The 19,368-nt window shown below is 37.2% G+C and overlaps 1 protein-coding gene across 1 annotated transcript in view; it reads right to left on the bottom strand.

Moving 5' to 3' along the window:
* SNX4 (sorting nexin 4) overlaps positions 1 to 19,000 on the bottom strand; it is a 47,413-nt gene extending 28,413 nt beyond the window's left edge. Inside the window, exons 1-5 of the mRNA XM_081139410.1 lie at positions 18,810 to 19,000; positions 9,146 to 9,267; positions 4,396 to 4,531; positions 4,169 to 4,318; positions 2,867 to 2,914 (exon numbers count right to left, since the gene is read on the bottom strand). Coding sequence (XP_080995536.1) covers positions 2,867 to 2,914; positions 4,169 to 4,318; positions 4,396 to 4,531; positions 9,146 to 9,267; positions 18,810 to 18,953 — 600 coding nt within the window. The 5' untranslated portion in view covers positions 18,954 to 19,000. The remainder of the gene's footprint in view (positions 1 to 2,866; positions 2,915 to 4,168; positions 4,319 to 4,395; positions 4,532 to 9,145; positions 9,268 to 18,809) is intronic.
* Between the last annotated feature and the right edge of the window lie 368 nt (positions 19,001 to 19,368).

Genomic DNA, 19,368 nt, shown 5'->3' with positions numbered 1-19,368 from the left:
TAAGTGAAGAGAAGTAATATGAAATAGTAATTAAGAAGAGCTTTGAGTTAGGCCTAGAATTGGATTCAGGCTCCATCACTTACAACTATGCTACCTTGGGTAAGTCACTTTCTAGGTTTCCTCATCTAAAAAATAGGAATAGCCCTGGCCGGTGTGTCTCAGTTGGTTGGAGCATCGTCCCATACACCAAAAGTCAGTGGGTTCCATTCCCCATCAGGGCACATACCCAGGTTGCAGGTTCAATCCCCAGCTGGGGTGTGTGCGGGCAACTGATCGATGTTTCTCTCTCACATGTATGTTTCTCTTTCTCTCTCTCTTTCCTTTTCTCTTCCTCTAAAAATAAATTTAAACTTTTTAAATAAATAACAAATAGATAGATAAATGGGAATAATACTGAACTAATCTCAAAGGTACTGAGGCAATAGTGAGCAAAAAAAAAAGAAAGAAAGAAAAAAAACCCAGTATGGTATAGTACAGTGCTTTAGCAGAGTAAACATTACAATGCTAATTATACTCAGATAGGGTGCTGCTTTAGGTTCTAAAAAACTTTTTTTCTTTTTTTACCATTTTTGACACTCATTCTAAAATTCTCTTCCCCAAAATATTCTTATCTATCACCTTACAGTAATGGTTGTCAAATTTTACACTAGTGGAAATCCTAGGATGAACTCTAGGATTCAGTGTTTTGAACAAACAATCCCAACAAACTGAGATGCACAAAGATAGATGATCACATTAAAAACATCGTATTTCAAAAATTTTTTTAAATCATGAACTAGTTGCATGTTAAAAATTAAAAAAAAGGAAGAAACACTGAATCATGAGTACAAGGCAAGCATAACTCACTTTTTTCTTGAGGCCTCAAGGTAACCAGTATAAACAACTAATACTGAACCCTATGTGATATAATGAAGCTACCCTGGGGCACAGGGATTTGGGCCCATGCCAAATGCACCCATTCTGTGGCTATCCCTCTTTGCTGGCAGGCTCAGCTGTTGATTTTCACTACTGTCACAGTGTGCCTGTATCCAGTAGTAGTGTTAACTTTTAGACCTTTTAAATTTTCTTCTAATATGTTGTAGCCTAGAAAGTAGATAGCCGAGTTGGTATGAATAACTATAATAAAATTAAGTGGGTCCTATCTGAAAGGACCAAAGTATTTCTGTAAGTATAGTAGTAAGCCAAGTTACATCCGTTTGAACATTTCAGAAATCAGTTTTGCTTAAATCCAGCTTTCCATTGTGATGAAGTTAGTTGTAACTGCCAAATACATGACCTCCGCATAAGTGAAAGGTAACTACATCTATGTATATATGTATATAGACAGCATCACATGAATGTTGGATGTATGATGCATGTACGTCCTCCAAAAAGGTCTCATTTCTTTAATAAAAGACTTAAAACAAGAAACAGCTACAACAAAATAAGGAATAGGACAAGACATGGGTTTCCAAATTCTCTTGATATATTTTATTTCATTAAGTCTGACTTTTCAAAGTTATTAATAATGTATATTATTACCTTTCAAAGACTTTATGAAAGTAAAACCAAAGTTGTATCATAAGGCTATCCAAATACAATATATCTGGACATTTAAATAGCACCTATACACAAGATTCAAAGCACTCTGTAAACAGCATAGTCTATATGGATGGAGAAATAAATCAATGACTAAAATTTTTTAAGTTTTCTATTGTATAAAGAGATGTCACCAAAACCATTATATTTTAGTTTGCTCTTTTATTATTAGCTCCTAGCATACCTTGGAGTAGTTCTCAGAAAACCCTATCAAAATATACATAATTTTTAAAAGTTTAGTTATTTCAAATCCATTTCTAAACTAAAATTCTAGTATTTTTTCTGAGTGCCATAAAGTAATAAATTACAGCCAAGAAAATTTCTTTTCATGTAATCTTTCAACAAAATATTTATAAATTAGAATCAGTTTATGACAGAATTAAATATAAATATTTTATATCTGTGTAGAAAAAAACTTTCTCTTCCTAGTTTTTTGTGTGCTAAATTTCAAATACCTATGCGCCAATGCATAAATCTCTAGAGGGTGTTTTTATAATTACTGTAAGGACATTTTGTTCTTGTTGCTTAGATCTATTGAACTTCTGCTACTGCACTGTCATCTGAATAGCTTATCAATTTACGTCTATCAATTTATATATTTTTCTACTTATCTATTTAATTTACACAAGAAATGAAGACTTTCAAAAATGTACAAGAACCATTGTTATATTACTTTTGGGGACAATAGAGAGCACATAGTGGAGTTAGGGTGGCCATCTTACCATCACTATGCTCTTCAACTTTTAGATAACTATTTCATTCCCAAATACTAATTCTACTAACTAAATTTAAAAAGCTATACAAACACTAAATAAGCCTATTTCACTAACAGATGCTAATTCAAAATGACTCCTGTGCCCACTCAGAACTGGCCACCAAGTCTCAGGAGGAAAAAGAAGCATAACCAAAGGCTCATCTTTTAGTTTACTACGATTGGAAAACCCAAGCTCAATTCTTCAGAAACATCTTTCATACCTGATAAAGAGTGAGCATTTACCAGAGCACCACTGCAAGTGGAAGTTGTAAGGACAAAGGGAAGAAAACAAGATGCATTCCTAATAGAATTAAATTCATAAATATGCCCATTATAGTCTCACTAGTAACTAAAATTACACAAATCGAAACTAAACTGCAATGTTTTCTTGAATACCTTACCAATGATATCAGATGCAAAGCCTATTTCAAATATTCATTCATTCAATAAATACCAAGTACCCACTAAAGTGCATGGCACTGTTCTGGCAACTGTAAAGGAACATGGCAAATTATTTCATACAAATATTCTTACCTTCAGCTGAAACCCAGTTTCATTCACAATCTCCTTCCAGTTGCCTTCCTAAAAATTAAAGTTAATTTTAGAAATCACTGCAAGATAAACACAAGGAATACTTCAAATTAAAGAAAATATCTATTGTTCTATTTTTCTTTAAGGGGAGATGGGAGGGAGAGGTTAAAAAAATAATTCTTTTCAATTCAAAATTAAACATTCAATCCAGATTCCAAAAAAATTACCAAAAGATGAACCCAAGAATTTACAATCTAGGCTTCAAAAAACTAAAGACGAACTTTGATATCATTAAGTGATACCAAAAAGCACTGTCTTTAATATCTTTCAGTATAAAAATGTTAGCCAAAAGAATAATGTAACCAATAATTTTGAAATTCAAAACAAACAAAAATGCATACAAATTAACAAAGCTGCTCCAAAAGTATCTTTAAGAATAAGCATTCCACCCTGGCTGAGTAGCTCAGTTAGTCAGAGCATACTCCCAATACGCCAAGGTTGCAGGTTCGATTCCCGGTTACAGCACATGTAAGAATCAATCAATGAGTGCATGCATGAGTGGAACAACTGGTCATGTTTCTCTCTTTCTCTTCTCCCTTCCTCTCTCTCTCTCTAAAATCAGTAAATAAAATAAAATAAAAAAATAAAGAATAAACATTCCAACTAGACTTGATTATCAGGGTGATCACTTCATAAATTATTTCAATGCCTAATCACTATAACATAATTACTTTACGTCAACTGTAATTTTTTAAAAAATTAAGTTAAAAAAAATAGCAAGCATTCCACAATTTAAATTCGGGTTTTTTTAAAAATGTATCTTTATTAATTTCAGAAAGAGGAAGGGAGAGGGAGAGAGATACAGAAACATCAATGATAAGAGAATCATTAACTGGTTGCCTCCTGCACGCCCCCAACTGGGGATCAATCCCGCAACCTGGGCATATGCCCTGACCGGGAATCGAACCACAACTCCCAGATCCTAGGTCGACGCTCAACTGCTGAGCCACATCTAGCCAGGCCACAATTTAGAGTTTTATTTTATTTTTTTTAATATATCTTTATTGATTTCAGAGAGAGGAAAGGAGAGGGAGAGAGAGAGAGAGAAACATCAATGATGAGAGAGTGATTGATCGGCTGCAGCCCGCAACCCGGGCATGTGCACTGCCTGGGAATCGAACCCTGATCTCCTGGATCCTAGGTCGATGCTCAACCGCTGAGCCATGCCCGGCCGGGCACAATTTAGAATTTTTAAAATCCCAAGTCAAATGAATTTTTAAAAAAGACCAAATAAAAGAAAAATACCTGTGTTAAAAACAAATAGAAGATTTTGTCTCTACAAAGGATGGGATGTGAAGCAACTCTCAAGAGGAAGTTTTCTAAACCAATTCGTCGTCTTTCCACAAAATCCGGGTCCATGTTGTCAGCAGAGAGTTTATGCCAAACAAATTCTGCCTAGGTAAACAAAATAATCATGAAGAACAGTCTCAATGTTAAATATTTTTTAACTGTACTGCCATTTCACTTCTTACCCTCTTTTCTGGTAGAGGTGGCACAACAATATGTGGATAGTAAACTAAAAGGTAGTTTCTCAACAACTCAAATTCACTATACCGCCTCCATAGTGAGTCTGTTAGGACACTTGGACCATCAATATGTTCAACTGACCTGCAAAGAAATAGAATAAGAAACTGCAATTATTTTTTAAAAATACAAATACATGCACCCAACATCCTTTAAATTTTATAACTCCATTTACTGAATGCTTATGAACCAGGCACTGAGTAAAAAAATTTTCATGTACTATTTATTTAATCCTTACAACAACCCTGTGAATCAGACATTATTGTCCCCATTTTACAAATGAGGAAGCAACTGCACAGTATATGCTCTTCATACAGTCACAACAATCTGTAGGTATAGTACTCAGATCCATCTGCTTCCAAAGGCCTAACTCCTAACCACTTTCCTTCTGTTATATTCTTCTGTTATAGAAAACCTATTGGACTCAAGAGAAACAATCATATTAGAAAAATACTCTAAAAGCCTCAAGATATTCAGTTAATGTATAATTGATTTTACAATATAGTAAAAATCTGGCTTAGCTGTTGTTTCATTAAATAAAAAGAATGTATAACTGCACTTCTGCCACAATGAGAGAGAATGTTCAGACACTAAAAAAGTCTCAATTCAAGGTTATGAATAAACTGGATATATCCAAGAACCAAAATCTTAATTAACTCCAAAAGAGTGGGGGAGAAGAGATGTAAAACTTCATCTCTAGTTCTACCTTTAATATAAAGAGTTGCAGGCAATGCCATGTCTCATTCATATAAATGTTCAACTTACAGCTGGGGAAGTTAGGGTAAAATCATATAAAAGATATCTGAAATTATTTTGACTACTTAAAATTTTTGCTAGTATAATCACCATTAGAAAGCGTCAGTGCTCTAAACATTATCAGGACCTTCCTATTTTCTAATTGTTTGCCTGACAACATGTACAGAACCACAATGTGCATTTGCATATTCAGGCATAAAGACATAGAAGCTAAATCAGTCTTGGGATAAAGTAAAATCTTGAGAAAGTATACAGAAGACCTGCTCAGTGTTTAAAGGAAAATGGCCACCTAAGGCAGCATCTAAGTCACTGGAAACTAACTAAAAACACAGAGAAGACTTTCACTGGACCACAAAATTAGTCCCATTTATTCAATTATTTAACAAATATTTAATAGCACATAATTAGTTTTACATGTAACATAACACTCACAATAAAGCGGATAGTATCATTAGCCCCGTTTTACAAATTACTAGGAGAATTAGGTAATATCATACTGCCTCCCAAGCCACAGAGGCATTCTTTCCTATTCTAAAAGAGGCACATTCTTACCTATTTTAAAAGGGTTCATATTCCATGAACAAGAAAACACAAAATGTCTGGAGAAATTAAGAACCAGTGACTTTAGCCTTATCCAATCTTAGCCTACTAAACTGTAACATTATTGGCAATTGTTAAACTGGGTTCCTACTTGTATCCAAAGACCCTTGGTAGGTAAGCCATATGATGAAAGTTCAACTTTTAGTCAATAAAAAGGCTCAATAATATTCATACTGTCCAAGATTATCTGCATAACACTGAATTAAGGAAAAAATCCCACATGATTAAGAAACTTCAGGGTTCTGTGGTTCTTGAAGGTAAGTTAACCTTAGAGGTACAGTAATTACAAAACAATCTATTCAAAACAGCAATTTCCAAAGTGGATATCTATATATATGGAGTAGGAAAAATTTTCTTAAAATAGAGAAAACACAGACCATAAAGTAAAAAGACATAAATTTGACTATCTTAACATTTAAAGCCTTTGTACTTTAAAAGATAATCAAACAGCTATAGCTCTGGTTTTAAAATATAAATTTCTGGAACACACCCAAAACCCTGCAGCTTAACAAATTCTCCAAGTAATTCCTATGTATTTAAAGTTTGAGAACCACTGTTTTAAAATAAATTTATAATGAGGCCCTGGCCAGGTAGCTCTGTTGGTTAGTGTCATCCCCATATGCCAAGGTTTCGGGTTCAATGCCTGGTCAGGGAACATACAAGAATCAACCAGTGAGTGCATAAATAAGTGGAACAACAAATCTATCTTTCTCTCAAGTCAATCAATCAATCAATCAATCAATAAAATTTATAATGAAAGACAATCATGAAAGTTAACTCAATCTTTTGCTTTTGTGTACCACACAATTACTGATGATCCACTTAAATATGTATTCATTGTCTAGCTATACTATGCAAGTATGGTCACTTCTAACTTCCAGTTTCAAATTATGATACTCTATTCATTTCAAAGTCAAGAGTAAACAACTATAAGTTATCCCAGATTACTCAAATCAAGATACTCCTCCAGCAGTAAAAGTAATAAACAGCTAATTTCATTGCTCAACTGGGTAAAGAAATGGGCACATACTAAAAGGGTCCTTTGTTTTAAATTTAAAAATTTACTTAGAGCCCGGTCGGGCGTGGCTCAGCGGTTGAGCATTGACCTAGGATCCAGGCAATCGGGTTTCGATTCCCGGTCAGGGGCGTGTAGGAGATAGCCAATCAATGACTCATTATTAATGTTTCTATCTCTCTCTCTCCCTCTCCTTTCCTCTCTCTGAAATCAATAAAAATATATATTTTAAAAAAAAATTTACTTAGAAAGCTAGAGTTAACACTAATTTCTAAAGTATGATTTTTTTAAGTGGCTAAGTTAACTAAAAAACAAAAAACAACACAGAAACTCTCTCATGTGGGACCATGTTGTTGTTTTGTTTTGTATTTTAGTCACCTTAAAAATCCGTGCTTTACATATGCTACAAAATGACCTAATTTTAAAAAGATGCACCTTACCTCTTTCTCTTTTCCTAAAATTCCTATTGTACACAAATTTCTCTTGTTTTTGGAAGATTCTTTTTTCTTTCTTTTTTTCTTTTTATTTTTTGGTGGAGAAAAGAAATTATACTTACAAAGAGGATTTTCACAAGTGTCTGCAGATTAAACAATTTTTACCAAGATTTTAAGTTTCATTTGGGTAGAATCACAGATCTGGAGAGAGCCTAGAAAAGTTATAGCATTCAGTCTTAAGGTAAGCTTGGTTACTTTTGGTAAAGCCTAAGAAAATGGAGGGTTTAAAACTTTTTTTTAAAAAACATATTCAGCCTGGCCGGTGTGGCTCAGTGGTTGAATGCCAACCTGAAAACCAAGAGGTCCTTGGTTCGATTCCCAGTCAGGGCACATGCCTGGGTTGCGGGCTCGATCCCCAGTAGGGGGCAGGCAGGAGAAAGCTAATCAATGTCTCTCTCTCATCGATGTTTCTATCTCTCTATCCATCTCCCTTCCTCTCTCTTTAAAATCAATAAAAAAATATATATATATATATAAAAAAAATTCTACGTACAAATTTAAACATACATTTAAAAAGTACATTAAAAATGTATTCACATTAGCCCTAGCTGGTTTTGCTCAGTGGTTAGCACATCAGCCCAAGGACTGAAGGGCCCTGGGTTCAATTCCCACCAAGGGCACATACCTCGGTTCCAGGCTCGATCCCTGGCCCCAGTCGGGGCAAGTGCAAGAGGCAACCAATCAATCTGTCTCTCTCACATCGATGTTTCTCTCTCTCTCTCTCTCTCCCTCTCTCCCCCACTCTCTCTGAAAAGCAATGGAAAAAATATCCTCAGGTGAGGGTTAAAAAAAAAAAAAAAAGCATTCACATTAAAACATGGTTATAACTCTTTATCAACTAGGTCTGATAGTTTTATCATTTTATTTTACTGGCTATCAAAAAGTTTTCTCATAGCTGTTTTAATTGAAAGTAATTCTGCTACATCTGCATAAAGAAAAGTCAGTATCGTCTTTATATAAACCGTTTGTTTATAACAGGCAAAATAAATTGAGTCTTCCCTTGCCTTTCTCTAGATAAAACCATTTAATTCCTTTAATTTTTCCTTATGACATAAAAGAACTTTTCTGGTGAATTTTGATTTCTTACTCCATGATTTACATTGTCTTTTCAATTTTACCCCAAGGTCTAAAGCTTCAGTCTCAATCAAAAACTTTCCTGTTAATTTCTCTGTAACTCCCAACTCTCCTAAAATGACTCAGGTTGTGTCCTCTTCTCCTAGACTTTGTTATCATTCACATTTATCTAAGCCCACTTAATATGCCCCTGAGAACCTGCTTTCCTTTCCCAAAATTGTACAGGGATTGTATCTAACACCAAGAACTCCACCAAAGCATGTGTTAAGTAATATTCCAGATACCAAAAGTATTTCACCAATCTTCCTGTTCCCCAAAAACAAGTACATTAGAATATAGTTACCAAGCCTGGCCAGCATGGTTCAGTGGTTGAGCATCAACCTATGAACCAGGAGGTCATGGTTCGATTCCCAGTCAAGGAACATGCCTGGGTTGTGGGCTCCATCCCCAGTAGGGGGCATGCAGGAGGTAGCGGATCAATGACTCTCTCATCATTGAAGTTTCTATCTCCCTCTCCCTTCCTCTCTCTGAAATCAATAAAAACATATTTAAAAAATAAAAAATAAAAAAAGAATATAGTTATTAAGAATACCATAGTAAAAGACACACCTGTCTACTTTACCTATTAAAAAATAAAAAAAGAAAAAAAATCCCTAAAAAGACAATGACCTGTAAACAATTCTATTATACAACAGACTTTACATCACTAGCTACCAAAGCTTTTTCTATCTAACCCTAAGCCTAATTCTCATCACCTACCTTGTTTCAATGAGGTAAGCAGTATATGTTTCTTGCATGTTCATGGCATTTCTTCCAGTTCGCTTTTCTGCTTCTGAAACACTGATTTCTATCTTCTTCAACCAAAAATTATTTTCTGTCATCTGGACAAAAACAAATGGAAGAACAACAAAAACCCTTTAAGATGGTATTGGGGGGAAAAAAACAACCAGCTATTATACTAGCTATTATAATAAAATCCATTATTGGTATATATTTCAAACTAGTTTCTTATATTTCTTAAGTTGCTAGGGGTTTGCTAATGACAGCATCAAATTATATGTCTGCCTCTCTTTATCAGCATACTATATAGCAAATTAAATTTTTCCAGAATGTATCAAACATTTAATTATTAAAACAAAGAAATATAGGAGAAAGAAAAAATAAATGTAGACATTTCATACAAGTGACCAAAAATAAATCTATATAGAAATGCATAAGAAAATAATCTAAAAACACATTATACAAAGATGAATGATCCTCAATATTGATAACTAATTTTTTAATACTGATACCTAATTTTATAAAACTCAAATCTCTCTCAAAAATAAAATACTATATATATGCCAAAAGGCAAGATTTTCAGCAGGCAGTTTCATTTAAAAATTATAAAAGCAGGAGTCATCTGCTATTCAATTTTAAATTTGCCTAAACTTTTTGGCAGCTATTAATGGGCTCCAACTGTTAGTCTGCAGCAGGGTTTAAGAAGAAGGAAAAAAAAACTTTCTTTTCACAAGCTAAACATCCCCAGGTCTATATCAAAGGCTGAGTTTGTGGGAGTGAGCCACTGAAGAAGGGTCTCAAATATACCCAAAGTTAACTCCAAGTCTAAACAAGGAAGACTGCGTGAGACCACGTGATAAGTGCTGTGCTTTGGTTTTTTCTTCCCTTGCTCACTCTAAAGTTCAGAGGTGAGTTTTAATTAAAAACACTGTATTATATTATAGTTGCAGGCAATCTATGAAGAAGAGATATAAGTAAAAAGATGGATGCATCAAAAGGTAAAAGAAAAAGCTGCACACAGTAAAATCCATGGTAATACTTTACATAGAAAATTAAGGTGAAGTGCTACGAGAATAGAAAAAGCTATGTAATAGTGCAAAAAATTAAATCAATGAAGAATAAAGATGACATACTAAGAAAGTGCCCCCAAAATGTTGAAGAAAAATGGAGAAGGTAAAAATGCTAAGAGAAGAAAAAAGAGAACAAAGAGTCAACCCAATGGAATGGAACTGTTACTAGTCAACAAAAACAGAAATCACACGGTCACCAAACAAGACATTTTTATAAAGTATAATAAGTTTTATGCTTATGTACAAAGAGACAAAGTAAGAGAAACAGAAGGAAATCATTCAACTAAAAGAAAGCTCAAGAAATTACCTAAGCATGAACCATTCAACATGAAGACTATGAAGCCCTCACTGGTTGATATACACATATAAAGAAATCATAATTTTGGTCCACAGCCAAGCACTTGGACTTACCAGCTTCTACTCAAGTGAAAAATTCCCTGAATTCTGGGAGCATGTGATTGATAAAGCAAATTATCTCCCCAGCCAAAAAGAAAATGCATATGAGTCATTAATTCACCCTGTTATGCCACCAATTACACAGAAGGGAAAAAAATAGAAGAATAAAATTAGCTATCATAAAAACTAAAGAACGGCACATAATGCTACTGGTAAGGTTTGAAAGATGATATAAAACTGCTTATGCTGTCAATATCAAGAAAAACTCAACTAATCTCATAACTGTTAAAAGAATGTTCAACAGGTTTAGAAATGAACTGACTTGATGCCTGGAAGATGAGAGAAAGGACATGTTTTAAAGACAGATATAATATTTCAGATGTATTCAACGTGGACTTCTCATCAGAGTGAAGTATATTATTAAAGAAAGAGTGACACTATACTCGTATCCAAAGGGATAATGCCCCAAATGTAGGTGCTTGATTTGTGAAAAACTACTTTCTACCTGCCTAAAGATTAAATGACTACCTAAGACTACATTAATGCAGAAGATGGACATATTTAAGAGGCTGATAAGCCGGGCCAGCAAGACTCAGAAGTTGAGCATCGACCAAGGATCCAGGAGATCATGGTTCAAATCCTGGTCAGGGCACATGCTCGGGCTGCGGGCTCAATCCCTAGTAAGAGGAGTGCAGGAGGCAGCTGATCAATGACTCTCATCATTGATGTTTCTATCTCTCTCCCCCTCTCCCTTCCTCTCTCTGATATCAATAAAGACATGTAAAAAAAAAAAAATCTGATCAAATGATTAATTTCCAATTCAATGAGTGAAAATAAAATCTATTTTAAGATTTTAAAATGTTGCAAACAGTGAAGACAAAGTAAGCGTAAAGCAGTTAATAGTGATAAAAAGAACAATAAAATTACTGATGCATTAAGTAAATATTTGAGTATCTACAATGCCAGTCATTACGAAGGAGAGGGTAAGTGAGACAAGTTGCCTGAGTTCAGTAGTTCACTGCTTGCTGCATGAGGATTTCTCAACCCTCCAGTGATCTACTCTCCATCTGAGGTGCCCTTTAAGATTAAAAACAAAATGAAGGCTAGCTAACCTTAATATAACAATTTTTAGGACTATAGATGAAAAAAGTTAGAATATCTTTAGCGTTTATTTAAATCACACACTAAAGAAAATACATTATGTTCATTGTTATATTGAAAACTACACGAAAAACGAAAAATCCCCCAGAATGCTGAGAGGAAAAAAAGACCCAAAAAAGTAAAAATGGTGAAAGATGATAAAAAAGAAAAACTAAGAACCAAGGTTTAAATAATGGAAGTTCTTGAAGAAGAAATCAGAAGAAACAAGACAGAAATAATAATCATCAGGATAATTAAAATTAAAAAGAAACAAAAATCCTCCTGGAATGAAAAACATTCTATAGCTTCAAGTTTTTGAAAAGCATGTGGTCCATGTATAATGAATTAGAAAATTTAAACATTTTCAGCATAAAGAAAAAAATCCTAACAAGATTAAGACAGAAAAATAAGAAACAAGACCACTACAAAAGAATAAATACCAGATTTGCCTTAGACTTCACAAATAATAAATGACAAAGGACCATCATGCATAGAACATGCTTGAATAATATAAAACATACTAACAAATTGTTCCTTCAAAAATACATAATCCCAGCAGGACTTTTTATAGAAACTGATAAACCTGTGCCTAAAATTTCTATGAAAATACAAAGGACAGAGAACAGCCAAAACAATTTTGAAAAATAACAAGTTGCAGGACTTACACTATCTGGTTTCAACTTATTAAAAAGCTAAAGTTTACTTGGCCAGGTAGTAAACCCAAATTGAGGGGCAAATAACTGGTTTCTAGTCGTCAAAGGATCAAAGTCACAAAAGTAAAGACTGAGAAACTCTTCCAGATGGGAGCAGATTAAAGAGACAATACAACTAAATGCAAAATATGGGTCTGGACTGGATCATTTTGCTCCAGCGAAGGAGTAGATAGCAGTAATTTATCAATGTCATTTTCCTGATTTTGATGGCAGTGTTGTAGTTATACAGAATGTTCATATTACCCTTGAAATACTAAAAGTTTTGGAGATGAAATGAGGGAATATATAGCAGCTTACTCTCAAATTCAGGGGAAAAAGTTTCTTTGTACTGTGTACTTGCTTATAAATTTGAGATCATTTCTATAGATGAGATTATTTTTTCTTTAAAACCTTTATTTTCAGTCACTAAGCCTAACAGGCAGCCTGCAGGTGGAAGGGATCTCTGGGTGCTTTGAGACTTTTGCTGACTCGCCTCAGGACCTGGTGCCAGTAAAAGCCAGCTTTGGTGCGAAACTTGGTGCTTTCCACACGAACCCAAGCCCAGCAAAGGAAATCACAAGCTGTGGATCGCTGATAGCTTCAAACAAGCTGCTCAGGGCCAATCACCGGCAGCTTCTTACATTGGCCTGCACCGCAGTCCCTCTGAAGAGGCCCAGAACCCATACACCCAGTGGCCAGTTTCAGACAACACAGCAGGATCCAATAAGCTTCACAAGTAGCATATCCACAGGGAGGTATTGGCAGTCAACAAACCCTGCCGAGGCAAATTCTGTTTCATGTGATCAGCACCTGCACAGCAGCTTGCACACTGTGTCAGTGGTTGAGCCTCACACTCAGCCAGCGTCAGGTTCGATCCCACACACGAACGGACCAATAGCAATCAAGACTCAATTACCACAGGAGGGTCCACATGATGCACACAAGGGACATTCCTAGAGCACCCTGCTCAGGTGATCAGGGAGACTGTACCACTGGGTTAAAAAGGACACCTACTACATAAGGCCACCTTACCAAGACTGGGAGGCAAAGCAGATCTACCTGTATTAGGTAGATCTGCTACCTAATATACAGACAAACACAAAGAGGAAACCAAAATGGAGAGATAAAGAAATAGGCCCCAGCCTGGCTGGGCGTGGCTCAGCGGTTGAGCGTTGACCTAGGATCCAGGCGATCGGGGTTCGAGTCCCGGTCAGGGCACATGCCCGGATTGTGGGCTCGATCAATGACTCTCTCATCATTGATGTTTCTATCTCTCTCTCCCCCTCTCCTGTCCTCTCTCTGAAATCAATAAAGATATATTTAAAAAAAAAAAAAAAGAAATAGGCCCCAAATGAAAGAACAAGAGAATTCTCCAGAAGAAGAGCTAAATGAAATGGAGGCAAGCAATTTATCAGATATAGAGTTCAAAGTAATAATTATAAGGATGCTCAACAACATGAAAAAAAGGCACAGAAACCATAAAAAAGGACCAATCAAAAATGAAGTATACAGTATCTGAAATAAAAAATACACTGGAAGGAATAAAGAGTAGGTTGGATGAAGCAGAGGATTGAATAAATTATTTGAAAGGTAGAAAAACACACCTAATCAAAGCAGCAAAAAAAAAAAAGGAATTTTTTAAAATGAGGATATGCCTTGGCTGGTGTGGCTCAGTGGTTGGGACATCATCCCATGCACATAAGGGTCACAGGTTCAATTCTAAGGAAGGCAACCAATCAATGTTTCTCTCTCACACTCTTTCTTTCTCCCTCTAAAATAAAAATAAATAAATAAATAAATAAATAAATAAATAAATAAATAAATATTTTTTTTTAAAACCTGTTAAGTTTGAACCGTTTTCCAAACTGAATCATAATACTTTCAAGGTTCATAATTTGGTGGGTTGTGACCAACATTTCTTTTTAATGAAAAAAAATATATATATATTAGAGGGCATTACATGAAGTTAAGTAGTCTCCTGAAACAACACTTATGTATGAAAGTGTATGCTAATTATGTTGTAAAGATGTATTTTGTACTATGAGTTGCCTTCAGAAATATCTGAGAGCTGTGAGGTAGAAAAACAAGAACAACATTCCTGAGTGCGATTTAATCACTGCAGCTCGAATGCGCTGTAACGATGCCTATACATTTTCATTTCCTTTACTTAATCCTCCCCCACCAACGCCTCAAACCTGAACAGTTCCGGCCTCCTCCCCTTAGTTCTCTGCGGCCAGTCAGTGAAGATGCTAACTGTGTAGAGGGATTTTTAAGTACCAGTTGCTCAAGCACTCTGTCCCACCAGCACTCCAGGCCTAGAGCCCTCTCCCTAAAAATCACTCAGGCAGTGGTTCTTCTCTGGAACCACTCAATGGAATCTTCCAGCCTAAAAAAGTATTCTTACTTCCATTCCTTTGCTACTGCCAGGACTAATTACTACTTTCTTGGAGATTGGATTCCTCTCTCATTTTTCCATTTTCTAAATCACTTTAAATAGAACTGACAATACTTAAAAAAGAATGCATTCTTCCTTATATGGAGAAAGTACAAAAGGAAAAGAAAGGAGACTTCTAATTAGACAATGGAAAGAAAGAGGAATGAACACTTACGAAGAAAAACAAGAGACTACAGAATAAGAGCTTACAGAAGAATTTAGAATCATGATTAGTGATATTTAAAACCAGAAGAAACTGGCTAGTCTTAGGCAGTGCTTGTTTCCACCACCCCTAGGAGTAGGGAAATTGGTACAAATTACTCTCTGCCCAGAATTTGCAGTGTTAAAATTAAGGCTCATGAGGTGAGCTTTTTGCCATCTCTGCACACTATCTGCATAGATATTTTTGTGATGAGAAACTGCTTGATAAATCAATACACCATTTAAACCTTTTTTTCTTTTTAAAGTTAATCTTAACTAAACTAAAAAATTTAAAATACAGTATTGGAGCAATTTACAAGACTTTAACTTTTTTTTTAAATGAAGCCGCATGGCTTAATTGACAGACTAATTTCAAAGCCAGGCAGACCTGGTCTCAAGTCCCAGTCATGCCACTGACTACCTAGTGACCTTGGACAAATCACTTATCTCTGAGCCTCTGCTTCATCTTTATCTGCCTTTTGGGGGTAATTTTGAAAATTAAATAAAGAGTAGAGCCTTGCTGTGAATAGCACACACATAACAGATCTAACTTATTCTTCTCAGACCACATTCCCATCAGTAACAAAAGCAACGTGGCGACAGCTACAGCAATACTTCTCAACTGGGGTTGGAACTGGAGTTAAACAGGGGACAGAAAAAGGGAAAAGGAGTATATGACTCCTTAAGGAGGGTTTGGGTAGCTTTTTGGGAGGAGGAAACAGTGTACAAAGTACATATGAATGTATGTGTGTTTAAATTTCTGGTAATTCTGAAATATTTGTCCAAATGGCTTGTGTCTCTATGAATTACTAAATTGGGGAGTTGTTTTAGGAAACCCTCTAAGTTTGGTCACAACAAATGGTCTCTTGGACACGTATGTACACACATTTTCTTAAAATGTCAGGTAACTACAACCTCTCCTATATAATGGCATCTTCGGGTTTTCAAATATCTTAAACTGAACATAGGTAAGTTTTTTTTAATGAGATATTTATAATCATTTTTACTTTTTTTGTTTGTTTTTAAATATATATATCTTGACTGATTTCAGACAGAGGAAGGGAGAGGGGGAGAAAGAGAGAGAGAAATCAATGATGAGAGAGTCGTCATTCATCAACTGCCTCCTGCACGTCTCTGACTGGGGATGGAGCCCACAACCCCGGCATGTGCCCTGACTGGGAATCGAACTGCGATCTCCTGGATCCTAGGTCGATGCTCAACCGCTGAGCCACACCTGGCTGGACTATAATCATTTTTAAATTAATATAAATGGATTTTATACTAGAGTTGCAACTTCATATTAGTTAAGTCTCTAAAGGCTTTCACACTCACACAAAATCACCAAAATTTTTATCACCATAACCAAAATTAAACTCATGATGTAGCCAACAAAAGGTATTATTTTTACCTTTTGAAACAACCTAAAATTGCTTTAACATATATCCACAAGATTAGCAAATATTTTAAAGTCTGAAAATATTAGGTACTGATAAGGATAGAGTATCAGGCACTACGGGGTGCGAGTATAACCTGGTATATTCACTTTGGAAAACAATTTGGCACTACCTACTGGACTTAAACATGCTACTACCCTACAATCCTGCAATTCTACCCCTAAACTTATATTAGACTCTAAGACATTTACACCCAGAGATATACAGGAAGAAGTTCATGGTAGTGGTGATTTTTTAGAAAGAGCAAGAATCTTGTTACAACCCCAAGAAAAGAGAAATTAACTGGAGAGTGTCTACAAAATGACATACTATAAAGCCATAAATATAAACCAACTAAGTCACATTTTGGATGAATCCCAAAACCGTAATATTGAGCAAGGAAAGAAAATCATAGTAAAATTATTCCACTTATATAAATTTCAAAATCAAAGGAAATTAAATAATATAGTTTAGGGATACATATGGTAAAGATTAAGAAAAGCAAGAGAACTATTAATACAAAATTCAAAATACTGGTTACCTCTGTGGTGTAGGGAGTGGATATAACCCAGAACGTACGGGCTTCAAAGGAACTGATAATTATTTTGTAGGAACCTTCTCTGCATTAATTGTACACCTCAGCACAACTTTGTTTTAAAACAGACAACAAAAAAACTAAGTCACATAAGCTGCATTAAAAAGCAAATCATGAGCCCTGGCCGGTTTGGCTCAGTTGATTGTGCATCGTCCTGTGCACCAAAAGGTTGCTGCTTCCATTCCCGGTCAGGGCGCATGTCCAGGCTTCGAGCTCAATCCCCAGTGTGCCGGAGGCAGCCGATGCTGCCGCTCCCATCCTCTCTCTCTAAAAACCAATAAAAATACTCAGGTGGCTCAGTTGGTTAGAGTGTCCTCCCAACACACCTAGGTTGCAGTCCAAGTTACGGCACATACAAGAATCAACCAGTGAAGACATAAATAAGTGGAACAACAAATCGATGTCTCTCTCTCTTCCTATCTAAAAGCAATAAATAAGTAAATAAATATTTTTAAAAAGCAAATCACATAGGAGTCAAATTACGCACCAAAGAAGTGCATACACTTCTCACTCACATGTGAGATGCTGACCTCTCCACAAATAATTCTAGAATTTAGGGGGAAAAGTCAATGAAAAAAAATCTGCCCAAAACGTCTTCATGCTATGTACTTCAACATTTCCCCAAGTTGGCAAAACCTTCAACTCCTGTGTTGAAGTTCCTGGCTATCTGGTCTCTAAACTTAAATTTAGGAGTCTTTCTATTTACAGTCTGCAAACAAGTTTAACTTTCTTTATCCATCATAACACAGTTTCATGTTAGCGCTAACACCAGTTCCAGAAAGACCAAAAAAAGCAGCAAATGGATAAGCAATGTGCACACTGCGTAGGGTGGTCTGATGTGGAGCCCTAGACTGAGTTTCTGAAATGCTTCTTTTCAACCTGGTCTACCCATCACGCATTATGAGTGAAAACACTTCGGGTTGAAAACAATTACAAATATAAAATGATGCATTTTCTTTTCTCCTCAAGCAAATGAAAATCACTAATTACCAAAGAGGCCTCCCAAAGCAGACAGATACACGAGATCTCTATGACACGTCTCTATTGGGAAATACAGCGCTGATCCACAAATGAAAGTACAGCCAAATGAGTTTTAAAATTTTACTTAACTTGTACCTTTTCCTGAATCTAACACTTTCTTCAATTTCCTGACTGTGGCGCCCAGCCAAACACCCTTATGGCCCCAGACTTGTTCCTCGAGTCCCCCATTCTCTTCCTTCTTAAACGTCGCAGCCCACACCCCACGGTGCCTTCGTTAAGCCATCTCCTCTGCACAACCCCTTGTCAGACTGAGAAACATCAGCGTTCCTCTTCAGGTCCAAACCTCGGGCCCCCGAACCTCTGAAAACCGCCTCTGCTCCAGCCTGGCCGGTGCCGAGCCCGCTCCTCCACGCCCACGGAACCGCACCCACAGGAACCCTGCGCTCCCCTCGCCGCCGCCCTCTCGACCTTCCCTGGGTGCCACAGCACCTGGCGCTCCCCCCTACCCAGGACCCCTTTTTCCACTCAGCCCCCCCTCACTGCACGCGTGGCCCAGCTTTTCCACCGCGCTTCCCGGTTACAGCCGGGCCTCCCGGCCGAGCCCACCCGCCCCCGCCAGCCCAGCCCAGCCCAGCCCAGCCTGGCCCGGCCCACTAGGCCCCGACACAGGCCAGGCAGTCTCCGCCGCCCCTTCTCCTCACCGTGCGGTCCCCGGCGCCCTCCACGTCCCGGGCCCCCTCCGCTTCCTCACCGACCACAGACTCTAGCCCAGGGTCGGGCTGGCCCAGAGGCTCTACTGGCGCCGGCTGCAGAAGCCGCTCGAGATCCGGAGATGCCTGTTCCATGGCTGCAGCTTCGCTCCGCGGGTCCAGTGCGCGCCTGCGTCGCAGCGCCCGGCACGCCCCGCCCCTCCGCTCGTGGCCACGCCCCAGGTCCCGCCCCCTCCGTTCTTGGCGGCCCCGCCCCGCCCCGCCCCGACCTGTTCCCGGAGATCTGGAAGGCTCACCTGTCAGGGCTGGAGTTGCGGCTGTGGCTAGGGCGGAAAGGGGCTTCTGCAAAGTGGTCAGCTACTAAGCTAGGAGACCCAGAAACCCGGGAGAACTGATGCAGGGAGAGAAATCGAGAAAGGTAAGGGAAAAGGGAAGGTCAGAGTAGGAATTGGACCCAATTAGGTTGGAGATCACCTAGAGAAAATTTGAAACTCAAAGGAAATCAGAGTCCCCTGTCTAACATTCTCCCTCTTGTCCTCCGCCTGGCGTG

Source organism: Miniopterus schreibersii, assembly GCF_964146895.1.
Source record: "Miniopterus schreibersii genome assembly, chromosome: 5".
Classification (NCBI taxonomy): Eukaryota; Metazoa; Chordata; class Mammalia; order Chiroptera; family Miniopteridae; genus Miniopterus; species Miniopterus schreibersii.
Note: the sequence above shows the minus strand (reverse complement) of the source record. Positions and strands in the feature narration are given on the sequence as shown.